The following is a 14,383-nucleotide window of genomic DNA, read 5'->3' as shown; positions in this document are numbered from 1 at the left end:
AGCTTTTCTGGCTTCTTCATCGGAATCTTTTAGCTCTTTTAAGAAAGCAAGAGCGAGGAACAGAGGACACTAATTAATTCCCCACCCTGCAGCCCCTATGCCCGTAAGGACCTGGGGGGTGGGGGGTGGAAATAACTGTCCAAGAATCCTTCAGGGTTGCACCCAATCTCGCAGATTGCTTCCACGCAATCTACATATGTTGTCTCCCCAGGGCGGTTTATTTTGGGGTCGGCTTCCTCCTCCCCCTAACCGCCCCCCCCCTCCGGGGGCAACGGGGGGCAGCGGGGAAACTGAGGCGGGGCCGGCTGCAGCTCCGGGGCCCCTCGCGGCGCTCCTGCGGCTGCAGCGCCGCCCGGGAGCCCGCGTAGACCAGGCCGGGCCGAGGGGCGGGCCCGGAGCGGCGGCCTCGCTTCCGCCCGCGCCGCGCCCGCCTCCTCCCGGCAGCTCCCCGGGCGGCCTCCGGGCGGGGCCGAGTCCCGCCGAGCGCCGGCGGCATGCTGCAGAAGCGGGAGAAGGTGCTGCTCCTGAGGACCTTCCAGGGCCGGACGCTGCGCATCGTGCGGGAGCACTACCTGCGGCCCAGCGTGCCCTGCCACAGCCCGCTCTGCCCGCAGCCCGCCGCCTGCCGCAACGGTCGGGGCCGGGCCGGGCGGGCGGGCGGGCGGGCGGGAGCGGGGCGCGGGGCCAGGCCGCTGCTCCCGGGGCTCTGCACCCCGCCCCCCATCAGGCGCTGGGCCCGAGAGCCCGGCGCCCCCAGGGGCCTGGCGACCGAGGCTTTCCGGGGGGGGGGTGTGTGGGGGGCGTGCGTGCAGGGCCTGCCTCTAATGCCCCCCGGGACGGCGCACTGGTGAAATGGGGGGTGCCGAGCCGTGAGAGGCGGGGCGAGGCACCGTGCTGCTGCTCCTTCGACACTTCCAACTCCCCACCAGTTTTAAAGATTTTATTTATTTATTAATGAGACACGGGCGGGGGGGGGGCAGGGACACAGGCAGAGGGAGAAGCAGGCCCCACGCAGGGAGCCCAACGCGGGACTCGATCCCGGGTCTCCAGGGTCACGCCCTGGGGCAAAGGTGGTGCCAAACGGCTGAGCCGCCCAGCCAGCCCCCATGCCTCAGACTGGGGGACAGCCGGCTGCCCTAAAATGTGTCGACTGTCTGGGCCCGGAAGGTTGCACGGGAAGGCCTTGGGGAAGCTGGATTTGGAGCCGCTGTGCTCTAACCTTCCCCCGCCCCCCCCGCCCCCCCCCCCCCCCCCCGCTTGGTTTCTCAGCTGCAAGGGTGGCCCCGGTTTAGCTGGGAAGATCTCTCCCCTCCCTGGTGGGAGAGGAGCAGGGCCGTGTGTATGTGTTTGGGGGAGAGGGGGGTCCTTCTCGGAGAGTATTTGGAATCCTCAGTTTATGGTCAAGGTGAACATTTCAGTTGCAGCTTGGCTCACCCCTGCTCCCGGAGATGCAGGCCGCGCAGAAAGCCTAACCCCTGCCCTTGCGTGCACTGAGCATCTTTTCTAGTCGATGCCGGCTTTCTGGCCCCTGGAGACTTCGGAGCATGTAACACGGGCTTGATTCAGAACCCACTTGAAATTGCCAGGCAGAAACAAGTGGTTAACATATATATATTAAGGGGGACCTCCCCCCCTACATTTGAATGTGAGTGTATGTCAGTCCCTTAACAAATACATATTTAAGGTGTGCTGAAGATGTTTGCTTTTAAAAAATTTCATCTTCTGCACCACTGGCAACACCATAAACCACGCTGAGCTTTTGCTTTGCGCAGCTTCAGAAAAATGAAGCTGCTGGGTTTACCTGAACTTTGGACCTCTCCCAAAGCAGATGCGTCCTGTCCTTTGAAAACTTCAAGGTGGGGGAAAAAAAAAAAAAAACTTCAAGGTGTAGTTGAGACTGGGAGTTATTTTTGTAGAGTGGAGCACCTTGACGCTGAAATAGGAATAAGCCAAGTTTGCAAATGTTGTCTAATCGCTTACCTTTTGAATTATGTTTTAGATGGGAAACTCTTGTCTAGTGACGTGACCCATTACATGATCCCAGATTGGAAAGTTGTTCAAGATTACCTGGAGATCCTTGAGTTCCCAGAGTTGAAGGGAATTATTTTCATGCAGACGGCTTGTCAAACCGTGCAGCATCAAAGAGGTCGCAGGTATCCATTTTGCATTATTTTTTATTTCTATACAGCATATTTTTCTTTTCCCCTTTAGAAAAAGGTCCCTTGTTGGCGGGAATGGGGAGGAATTCGTTATTTTGTCAGAAAGGACTTTTTGAGCTAATTTGGTATTCTCTTCGCTGGTGAGGAATGCAGTGACATTATTTTATATTTCTGCTTCAACACCTGGCCAAGAGATCTGACTATAGATCAATAAACTGCAGTGTCCCTGGTATATGGGTATTTAAGATTCTTGGCTTTGGGTTTGCATTTATTTTTTAGATGTATTGTTTCAAAAGCCTACCCTTTTGTGTGTGGGGGGGGGGACTATTTTATTTTTAAATTTTAAACTGTTTATTATGGGTGTAAATTGTACTTGTAGTGATTTATTTATTTAAGGAAAGCAGAAATAACTTGCTTTATTTTTGCATTACTAGTATAACTACCAACCATACTCACTGTATTTGCTAAACAAAGGACTTCTGATTAAAATCACTCTAAAATGATTGCCTTATACCTAAATGAAGAACAATTGTTCACCTTTTAGACAAATATCTAAAAAATGGCTTTGCCTCATTTAACATTGGTAAAGGATTTATGATTCGAACATGAAGACTGCATGGAAACAGCATATTGGAATTATACATCCAACCTCTTAACACCCCTAGTTATTTAAAGAGAAGAAACTGTGTGTTTATTCTTTTTTAAATGTGGTTTCTTCAGACTTTGGTGGTAAAAGATGAGGTATGTTTATTTGTGTGTGAAAATGATGAGTTGTCCTTACATGCTCAGTTCAAAAAAATGTACATTAACTAGATTGCAGATTTTTCAGATAGAATATTTTTAAATGAGTTTGAAGTTGATTTTGCTGAGACACAAAGATATAGATGTTTATTCACATTCGGGTTTGAATGCTGTTCCAGGTGTCGTATTTCAATTTCTGCTACTAAAATCAATTTGTTGCTATCATTTGGATTGCAAGCGCTCTGCCGAGCCTTTTCAACTTCTGTTTTCTGAAATATTTTTAATATTAAGAGTTGTTTTAAAAGCCAATTCCTGGGACATTCAAAAGCAAAGAATTGGAATTTAAATGTCTTTTCTCCTGAACATTTCAAAAAGTAGTTAACTTGATGAAAAACTATTGGTTTTCCACCGCTTTACTCTGTACCTAAATATACTAAATGTGAGAGCAAAGGATGAGGAGTTGTGAAATAGATGGGTCTGATAACACCTTGGTTTTCCCATCTGATATGCACATTGTGAGCTCATAGTTCTAGGCTTTATGAAATACAAAAAGAAATACTAGTCACCCTCCAACAACATGGGGATTAGGGGCTTGGACCCCTGCACAGGGGAAAATACATGTATGACTTTTGATTCCCCCAAAACTTAACTAACAGCCTGCTGTGGACCAGAGTCCTTACCGACAGCATAGTCGATTAATATATATTTTATATGTTATGTACATTACAGGTTATATACCATATTCTTGCAATAAAGTAAGCTAGAGAAAACATTATTTTAAAAAAACATAATGAAGGAGCACATGGGGGGCTCAGTCGGTTGAGCATCTGCCTTCAGCTCAGATCATGATCCCTGGGTCCTGGGATTGAGCCCCCCCCCCAGAAGGCTCCCTGCTCAAAGAGGTGTCTGCCTCTCCCTCTGCGCCCCCCGCCCCACTCATGCTCTCTTGCACCAGCTTTCTCAAATAAATAAAATCGTTTTTCTTTTAAGATTTTATTTATTTACTTGAGAGACTACAAGTAAAGGGGAGGAGCAGAGGGAGAGGGAGAAGCAGACCTCCCCACTGAGCAAGGAGCTGTTAGTGGGGGGGCTTGATCCCTGGACCCCAGGATCGTGACCTGAGCCAAAGGCAGACGCTTAACCAACTGAGACACCCAGGCACCCCCTAAATAAATAAAATATTTTTTTAAAAAAAGAAAGAAAACCATAATGAAGAGAAAAAAACATTTACACTGCTATACTGTATTTACCAAAAAATTTCCACCTATAAAAGGCTCCCCCGTAGTTCATACTAGGGTTGTTCAAGGATCAACCATATCAGTCCCTCTCTCAACAAAGCTGTTGTCTTGTTGGGGTCAAATGCAATGAGGTTAAGGGGGCACGCATTACACGCAGGCCGTATGACTTAATGTGGACTATGCGAAGTGCAGAGGTAAATATGGGGTGTGAGGGTTTAGCCAAAAAGCCCTCTGAAGGAAGTAGGTTTAAGATCGATTTTTAAAGCAGGGGTCATGAATGTAACTGAAGAGAAAGGAGAGACAGGAAAAGGATTCAACAAGTTTGGGACTTCGTGCTTTGTTTACCTGGTAAGCAACCAGCAGTTATATTCAGGTTCAAACAGCTAAATGACCAAATTACCTAAACCCTAAAAAGTGTCATATATCAAAAGCTAACTTTATAATTGATCACAGCCCTTGAATGTAGAAGATCCAGGGAATTTGCTGTATTAATTTGAACTTCATTAAGTGTTAAGTGTAAGTCATTGGATTTTTTATATTTAATCATAAGTGGCCTACAGGAGGCTCTCTGGTGTTTTGCTTTATTTAAAATGTTTTCTTTTGTTTTTCCTTCCTTCCTTGGAGATTTTTGTGATGCTAATCAATAATTCATTCTATTTGATATGCTTTTAGGAACATTTGTGCTTAAAAAAGCTTTGTCAGTTAAAATACCTGGTTGCTCTAGTGTCTGGTATAAGGATGCCTTGCTTTCTCCTTTTGACCCCCTCCTGAATTCCTTCATTATAGCTTTAGAGTCTCAATAGTTAACATCTCTGTTTCTCAGTATATAACATACAAAATATTATAGTTGGAGAGGATCTAAGAGATCAAATGATCGGACTCCCCTCCAATATATCATTGTAACTTAGCATGAGTAATGTTATTGCCTTTGTTTCTAAAAGAATTTTTATCAACTTTTTTTTTTCCTGGACAGCCAGTCTTAATTTGCTTTATTGTATTGTTATTTAAACATGTTTAAACATAAATCTAGATGTAAAGTCCTCATGCTTAAGTACTTACTGCAGCCCTAAACCCAAATTGGACCTTCAAATTAAATAAACAAAGCTTACAAAATAAGAAAACTGCAAATGAACACTAATTTACTGTGACAGGTGACATTGTTCTACTGAAATGAAATCACCGGAGTTGAGTTTCACAATAATAAAAAGACACGGCCTCTAATCTGGTTCTGTATTTAATATGATTTTACATTATGATTTCAATAGTATCAATGCAGAAAATGCCTGTTCTCCTAAGTATATTATAGAAAACATTGTGAAAAAAAATCATGTTTTTGATGGTTCAGCATGAGCACATCTTCTGCATAACTGACTGTCGTCACACGCTTGTTCAGTGAGAGATCATTTGATGACTCTGTGAGTCTGTCTTGTCCACTGCATTCATGCCCGTATGTAGGTGTTCATCTGTTCATTCAACAAATATTTACCGAAAGACATGCTGGAAACTGTGCTAGCAGTGGGGATGCCATGGTGAACAAAAGCAGACGCGGTGTTGGGGGAGACAGGTGGTACTCAGATAATCACGCAAACAGGTGGGGGACTGCAGCTGTGCCAGAAGCTCTGAGGGATAGGTGCTTGGTTCCAGAAGAGCCCAGATTAGTCAGAGAGGCAAGAAAAAGCTTCCCTGAGGGAGATGCCTCCGCTGGGCTCTAAGGGGTGGGTAGATGTAAACCAGGCAAAGGAGAAAAGCTGTCCACGTAAGGGGGCTGCTGTGCAGGGTCATGGGGAGGGAGATTTGCTCCATTCAGGGAACTAAAAGAAGACCCTGGGGTGGATAATGGGTCTCAGGGATGTTGGTGAAGGGCTGTAAGCAGGGCAGGAACCTATGTATAATCAAATTCCTTATTTGAAAAGATGACTAGGCTGGTGAAGAAAAGGCTGTGATTTTTTTAAAGTTTTTACTTATTTATTCATGAGAGACACCCAGAGAGAGGCAGAGACATAGTCAGAGGGAGAACAAGGCTCCCCATGGGGAGCCCAATGCAGGACTCGATTCCAGGACCCTGGGATCACAACCAGAGCCAAAGGCAGATGCTTAACCACTGAGCCACCCAGGTGCCCTGAAGAGGCTATGACTTTAGTTCACATGAGAGATGTTGGAAAGAAATAGATATTTCCAACAGCCTCTTAGTAGGTAAAAAGTCTGTAGATCTTTCTCAGTCTTTAACCCAGAGAATTGAAAATGTATCCATGCAAAATTTGTACTAGAATGTTCATAGCAATTTTATTCATAATAGCCCCCAAATGGAAACGGACCCAAATGTCCACAACGGATAATGATTACACAAAATGTGCTTTATCCATATAGTGGGCTACTAGTCAACCATGAAAGGAGTGAAGCACTGGCATGTGCTACAACATGGATGAATCTTGAAAATATTATGCTTGCTGAACGAAGCCAGCCACACAAAGTCATTTTTGTATGATCCCATTTATATGAAATGCCTTGAATAGGTAAATCCAAGAGACAGAAAATAGACTCATGGTTGCCAGGGGCAGGGGAATGAGGAATATTTTTGATGGATCTAAGTTTCTTTTTGGAGTGATAAAATGTCTGGACTTGGTGGTGATGGTTGCATAACTCCGTGACTATACAAAATACTATGGAATTGTATGTTTTAAAGGGATAATTTTAGGGATGCCTGGGTGGCTCAGTTGGTTAAGCATCTGCCTTCAGCTTGGGTCATGATCCCAAGGTCCTGGGATCGAGTCCCATGTTAGGTTCCCTGCTCAGTGGGGAGCCTGCTTCTCCCTCTTCCTCTGCGTACTGCTATCCCTGCTTGTGCTCACTTGCACTCTCTCTCTGTCAAATAAATAAAAGCTTAAAAAAATAAAATAAGTAAAAGGGTAATTTTATGGTATATGAATTATATCTCTTAGTTAAGCTGTTATTTAAAACAAATAAAACCTGGGCACTGGGTGGCTCAGTTGGTGTTGAGTGTCAGCCTTCGGCTCAGGTCATGATCACAGGGTCCCTGCATCTCCCTCTCCCTCTGCCTGCCACTCTCCCTGCTTGTGCGCGCACGCTTTCTCTCTGTCTCTCTCTGTCTCTCTGTAATAAGTAAATAAAAATCTTTAAAAATAAATACATAAAAAATAAAATAAGTAAAACCTATAAAACTCAGTAATGGAGTTAGATGTGTAAGGGGAAGGAGAAGGTGGTGTCAAGGCTAACACCAAGGTTTCTGGTACGCATGACTGTATAGAGAGGGAGCGCTGAAGGAAGTCGAGGGCTGGAGCTAGAGGTTGTGAGTCTGAGATTGTCTTTGAGGCTTCCAAATGGCAGTGCAGTTAGAGGGTATTCAGAGGGTCGAAAATATATGCCTTTGAAAATGTTTTAAGAGTACCACCTAGGGGCATCTGACTGGCTTAGTCAGTACTATGTGTGACTCTTGATCTTTAGTCATGAGTTCATGCCCCACACTGGGTATAGAGCTTACTTTAAAAAAAAAAAAAAAAAAGGGATCCCTGGGTGGTGCAGTGGTTTGGCGCCTGCCTTTGGCCCAGGGCGCAATCCTGGAGACCCGGGATCGAATCCCACGTCAGGCTCCCGGTGCATGGAGCCTGCTTCTCCCTCTGCCTGTGTCTCTGCCTCTCTCTCTGTGTGTGACTATCATAAATAAATAAAAATTTAAAAAAATAAAAAATAAAAATAAAAATAAAAAAAAGCAAAACACAGACTTTCAGAATTCTTGTGGAAAACTCTGGAGCTCCAGGATAGCTCAATCTGAAGAGCATGTGACTCTTGATCTCAGATTTGTGAGTTTGAGCCCCCCGTTGGATGTAGAGATACTTAAATACATAAAACTTCAGAAAAAAAATTTCTAAGATTTTATTTATTTATTTATGAGAGACACAGAGAGAGAGGCAGAGACACAGGCAGAGAGAGAAGGCTCCATGCAGGGAGCCCAATGCGGGACTCTATCCAGCGATTCCAGGATCATGCCCTGGGCGGAAGGCAGATGCCCAACCACTGAACCACCCAGACATCCCTAGAAAAAAATTCTTGTACAAAATTCAAAGACCTGTGAAGGTAAGTCTACCTAAGAGACCTTAGCAGAGTTCTGCAAAAACTGGTTGAAAAAACACAGCATTGTACATCCCCCAACTGGTTGTGGGATGCCCACTTCTAATCCCCAGAGAATATAGGCAGCAAGAAGAGAGGACATTGCATCGGTAGGTGAGATCATCCTTGAATGAAAATAGTACAAAAAGCGGGATCCCTGGATGGCGCAGTGGTTTGGCCCCTGCCTTTGGCCCAGGGCGTGATCCTGGAGACCTGGGATCGAATCCCACGTCGGGCTCCCGGTGCATGGAGCCTGCTTCTCCCTCTGCCTGTGTCTCTGCCTCTCTCTCTCTCTCTGTGTGCCTATCATAAATGGATAAAAATTAAAAAAAAAAAGAAAATAGTACAAAAAGCAATCTAAGGAAGGTAAGCGTGGCCATACCCTGAAGAAATTATTTGAACTATTCAATAAATCTTTTTTTTTTAATTTTTATTTATTTATGATAGTCACACAGAGAGAGAGAGAGAGGCAGAGACACAGGCAGAGGGAGAAGCAGGCTCCATGCAGCGGGAGCCCGACGTGGGACCCGATCCCGGGTCTCCAGGATCGCGCCCTGGGCCAAAGACCGGCGCCAAACCGCTGCGCCACCCAGGGATCCCAAACTATTCAAATAATAGAGAATTGGAGAATGCAAGTCCAGGGAAACTACGGTTCTTCTGGAATTTTTATTTATTTATTTATTTATTTATTTGAATTTTTATTTTTTTTTAAGATTTTATTTATTCATGAGAGACACAGAGAGAGAGAGGCACAGACATAGGCAGAGGGAGAAACAGGTTCCTTGCGAGGAGCCTGATGCAGTACTTGATCCCAGGACCCCAGGATCATGACCTGGGCCAAAGGCTCAACCACTGAGCCACCCAGGCACCCAAGACTGGAATTTTTAAACCTTCAGATCACTTTATTGTACTTGACTGTCTGAAACTGCTGTTCTCGTATTATTCAGGCCAAACTTGTTCAAGGCACAATGATGCTCTGTGCTGGCTCTATGCAGGATACTCATATATCTAACCCCATCGTATGCACCACCAGCCCTGACTAGCAAAAAATATGACTATATTGTATGTATGCACTATTAAATTACAGCCAGAAGCCCACATGCCTACAAGAAAACCCAATTGTCACACTCAGAGTGATTCACTTTTTCCTGCTTTCTCTATTAATATTCTTGTACCATTTGTTCATTCATCTTATCTGGCTGATAGGTAGCTGACAAATGGAAGCATGCACGACAAGTCTATGGAAAATATATGGGAATGAAACTTTAAATTGAGAACATTTCTTTCTGTTAAGTTCTATATTTTTCTGTGTCATTCCTATAATTTGGTGGTAAACGCCCTGAGTCTGGCTTGTGGAACGTCAGTATCTGGGGAGGATGGGATTGGAGAATCCTTGGGTCCAAAGTACAGGTGCCCTAAACAAGTCCAGGGGTGTGTGTGGAGCTAGCAAATCAGTCACCAGGTTCCAAAAATGTCCGGGTTGGTCTGGACACACCAGTGTCTTGTAGCTGGATCGCTGTTGTCACAAAGTTGGGAGTTCAGGATGCCTGGGTGGCTCAATGATTGAGCATCCGCCTTTGGCTTAAGTCGTGGTCCTGGGGTCCTGGGATCAAGTCCGGCACATCAGGCTCCTTGCAGGGAGCCTGCTTCTCCCTCTGCCCATGTCTCTGCCTCTCTGCCTCTCTCTGCTTCTTGTGAATAAATAAATAAAATCTAAAAAAATAGTAATAATTAAAAAAAAACAATTGGGATTCACTTAAGCATTTGGAAAATGTTTATTGGGCGCATGAACCATACTGCCTACCATCCTGAACTTTCTGTCCCATCTCTTCCTTTGAGTCCTTTGTCTAGCTAACTCTCATTCATCCTTCTCTCAGGTGTCACCTCTTCCCTGATGCCTTCCCCAGACCTCCCATGGTCTTGTCACACCCTGCACTTTTCTCCTCAGAGCACTTCTCCCACTGCAATGGGTGGTCCTGTTTGTTTGTTTGTTTGTTTGTTTTTTCCACCTAGCCTATTTTTTTTTAATTGTGGTGAATGTATATAGCGTAAGATTTACCACTTTAACCATCTTTACGTGTATAGTGGCATTGAGTACATTCACATTTCCTGCATCTGTCACCACCATCCCCTCCAGAACTTTTCTCCCATTAACCAACCACTAACTCCCCACTTCCCCCTCCTTCAAGCCCCAGGCAACAACCATTCTACTTTCTATCTCTATAAATTTGATTAAATACCTCATGTAGGTAGAATCATACAGTATTTGTCCTTTTGTGTCTGGCTTATTTCACTTAACATCTCCAAGATTTATCCATGTGGTAGGATGTCTCAGAACTTACTTTTTAAAGACTTAGTAGTATTCTCTTGTATGTGTACACTACACTTTGTTTATCCATCCATCCATCATTGGACACTTTGGTTGCTTCGTCGGTTACTTTTGGCTATTGTGAAGAATGCTGCCATGAACATCAGGATAAGAATATCTCTTTGAGGGACACGTGGGTGGCTGAGTGATTGAGCATCTGCCTTTGGCCCAGGGCATGATCCTGGAGTCCTAGGATTGAGTCCTGTGTTGGGCTCCCTGCGGGGAGCCTGCTTCTCCCTCTGCCTATGTCTCTGCCTCTCTCTGTGTGTCTCTCAAGAATAAGTAAATAAAGTCTTTCTTAAAAAAATAAAATAGGGATCCCTGGGTGGCGCAGCGGTTTAGTGCCTGCCTTTGGCCCAGGGCGTGATCCTGGAGACCCGGGATCGAATCCCACGTCGGGCTGCCGGTGCATGGAGCCTGCTTCTCCCTCTGCCTGTGTCTCTGCCTCTCTCTCTCTCTCTGTGACTATCATAAATAAATAAAAATTAAAATAAAATAAAATAAATTTTAAAAATGTAAAAAAAAATCTTTTATTGCTTAAGAAGTAAGTGCTCATTTAAAAACATTAATGCATTACAGAAATGTATAAAGCAGAAAGTGCAAGTCTTCCCCTTACCCCCGTGCAGGGACAGCTGCTGTGAGCAGGGTTGTGTAGACTCTTCTGTGCCTACTCTAAGAGGTCTTAAAAATGACTTTAAATATATCTCTGTGAAAGTGGGAAAATCACCAATTAGATATGTTCTAGGCCCTTCTGAGTTGGGGACGGGGCAGCTTTCGTTTGTATAAGTAGGATGCCCTTAAGGAAAGCTGCCGTTCACAGACCTGAAACTAAACCTTTTGTGTATTATGAAATTGTAGAAGTGCCATTACTTGATGATTCTTTTAAAAATAGCTCAAAATTAGAATCACCAAGAAAACAAAATCAGTGTTTCTTGTTTTCTCATTAAGCATTAAGACGACACATATTGGTGATGAGCATTTATTCAAAGAAGAGAAGTTGGAGAGTTTTAGTGCTTTAATGAAAAGATTTGTTTTTTTTAAGAATCCATGGCAGCAGGCTGGAGGTGGGAATGGAAGGGCACAAATTTTATTACATTAAAACACATGTTAAATGCCAATCATCTACCTTGGATGATTTATATGTTAATTTAACATCTGATTTTAATATCAATCAATTTTTTAAATAAACAATTGGCTTCCTTTAAGATAACTATGAACCTTTTCTGTATTTCATATTACCCAGACTATTGAAAAACACCTTCTTAAAAAAAAAAAAGAAAAAAGCATCGTCTTAGAAACCAACCGATAGGAAGCTGCGTATTTGATGTGAGACTTTGGCTGGCATCACTGAAGGATCTCCTGATGGGACAAACCTTAAAACTTTGTTAGTTATCTGACAGATGAAGCTGGCCCTCATTCATGTAAATGAGGCAGCTGCATAAATAAAATTCACAGATAAATCCCCAAACTTACCCTTTCCATGTCCTTTTCCAGGCTGCAAGCAAATATAAAATACACTCATGCCTAATGCCATTTGTAGAACAAAATGAGGTACAGAAATAAAGTGCTAAACCCTGCTTGCCTCTGGTCCTCAGAGAGCCTTTGAAGAGGGGGCTGTATGGTGCAGGCTCATATAATTCCGTTATTAATGGCCAGAAGTCTAGAAGGGGAAAGGGCAGGGGTGATTGATCCACAAGCTAATTAATGAGGTCCTGCATAAGCACATTCTAGCAGGCAAAATTGAGAAACAACAGCCCAGTAGTACTACATACACATACTAAGGCCAATATATATAAGTGTTTCTTGGGTTTTAAAGAATCAATCTTTTGTCCTAAAATGCTTCATCTTCTTTGATCCTTAGCAGGAGCTGGCAGTAGATGAGTATCTGCTATGTCAGATTTATTTTTCTCTTCTGTGTCCCAGACAGTACAACAAATTGCGAAACCTCCTAAAGGATGCACGTCATGATTGCATTCTCTTTGCTAATGAATTCCAGCAGTACTGCTATCTCCCTCGGGAAAGAGGAGAATCCATGGAAAAGTGGCAGACCAGGTATGGCACCACCAAATGGCTGTGAGTTTTGCATGACTCTTTTTTTTTTAATTTATTTATGATAGTCATACAGAGAGAGACAGAGAGGCAGAGACACACAGGCAGAGGGAGAAGCAGGCTCCATGCACCGGGAGCCTGACGTGGGATTCGATCCTGGGTCTCCAGGATCGCACCCTGGGCCAAAGGCAGGCGCCAAACCGCTGCGCCACCCAGGGATCCCTGCATGACTCTTTTTAATTTCTTTATCATTGGTTTTCTGGGAGTTGATCTAAATGGTTTGTTAGAATAAACCAGTTATTCTGGAACTATGATCATTACTGAAATAATGTGTCATTATTTTAGCTATATTGTTTGAATACATATATGCTTTAGAAATTGTCATTAGGGAGCTACAGATACTCAGAGTGAGTTTGCCCCAGATCTTAACATTTGGCATTATCATTTTAATGTCTGTGTGTGTGTGTGTGTATGTGTATGTATGAGGGAGGAGGAGGCCCACTTTTAAGCGAAGATCATCCCAATTTTTCTGGTACAGGTTGCTCTAATATCCCAACCAGTCTTATTAACCTGAAACGTGTAGGTTAATGCTGGTAAAGCTGTTTTAGAAAGTATGCTGTTGCCTTTTAGATCTGCCTAAAAGCAGAGCTTGAAGCAAGGAGTTGGGTTTGGGTTGTTGATGTGGGAGGTAATTCCCTGAAACAGGAGTGAGGAAGTGCCTGGTGTGAGACAGAAGGAGGGAAAGCAGTTCAGGATATGCTACCACTGTAGGAAACTGAGGCTCAGTCCTACTGGGAACCTCTGAGAAGCTGCATAGTATATTCCATAGAAGTCACCTAGAAGAGTGGAGGCGAAGGTGTTAAAGAGACTTCCACCTTTAGCTGAGGATCATTCTATAGGAGTGTTGACTCCACTCATTGGGCCCAGGGTGGGCTAGAAGTGCTGCCCAGCTGCAGCTAAAGTCAGGGGCACAGGGGTTGGGCACCCATACCCTCTGCTGCACTCTTCTGCAGAGGGCCAAGGAGACCTTAAGCTTTCAAATGTCTTATCCATACAAAATATTTAAATTGTCTTTTTCCTTGTGATTCTTTATCTGTGTAGCCATTAAATATTTAAATCCTCTAAAAAAAAAAAACACTGATGCATACTGAATCCTTAATTATAGTACTAAGTTCCCACAGGGCTTAATACCAGGAAGGAAAAGCAAATCTTTCTCTAGATTAGGTCACATGTGAGTACTTAAAATGATCATACTTACCAACTACACAGGCTTGCACAGAATAGATACTCAGTATATGTTGGCTGAATTTTTAACTAAATCTTTTTTAAATATTTTAATTTAATTTATATGAGAGAGTGAGAGAAAGAGAGCAGGGGAAGGGCAGAGGGAAAGAGAATCTCCAGCAGACTCCACGCTGAGTGTGGAGCTGGTCGTAGGGCTCGATTTCACAACCCTGAGATCATGACCTGAGCCAAAACCAAAAGTCAAATGCTTAACCAACTGAGCCACCCAGGCACCCCTAAAACTAAAGGAACCTTACCTAGCATCTTAATTTGCAGCAGGGAAAACAGATGCCTACAGAAACCGATTGTCCAAGTTGATACACATCGTTGGAAACATAATCCAGTCTTGAACATACGTCTTCAGGCCTGGGTTATTTTTTCCAATTTTGATTCTTTTCAGGAACATTTTCAGACATTTC

At 43.9% G+C, this 14,383-nt stretch overlaps 1 protein-coding gene across 3 annotated transcripts in view; it reads left to right on the top strand.

Annotated features, from left to right (window-relative positions):
• Nucleotides 1-438: 438 nt before the first annotated feature.
• Nucleotides 439-14,383, top strand: part of DIS3L (DIS3 like exosome 3'-5' exoribonuclease) — a 33,215-nt gene continuing 19,270 nt past the window's right edge. The window contains exons 1-3 of one of the 3 annotated variants that reach the window (XM_055319764.1): nucleotides 439-633; nucleotides 2,000-2,153; nucleotides 12,555-12,683. In XM_055319764.1, coding sequence (XP_055175739.1) covers nucleotides 495-633; nucleotides 2,000-2,153; nucleotides 12,555-12,683 — 422 coding nt within the window. In that variant the 5' untranslated portion in view covers nucleotides 439-494. Of the gene's footprint in view, nucleotides 634-1,264; nucleotides 2,154-12,554; nucleotides 12,684-14,383 lie in introns of those variants that run through there. The other 2 variants (XM_055319765.1, XM_055319763.1) reach the window with 2 other exon arrangements.

Source organism: Nyctereutes procyonoides, unplaced genomic scaffold (assembly GCF_905146905.1).
Source record: "Nyctereutes procyonoides isolate TBG_1078 unplaced genomic scaffold, NYPRO_anot_genome, whole genome shotgun sequence".
In the NCBI taxonomy this organism is placed as follows: Eukaryota; Metazoa; Chordata; class Mammalia; order Carnivora; family Canidae; genus Nyctereutes; species Nyctereutes procyonoides.
The sequence above is the reverse complement of the archived record's forward strand: the minus strand, read 5'-3'. Positions and strand labels throughout refer to the sequence as shown.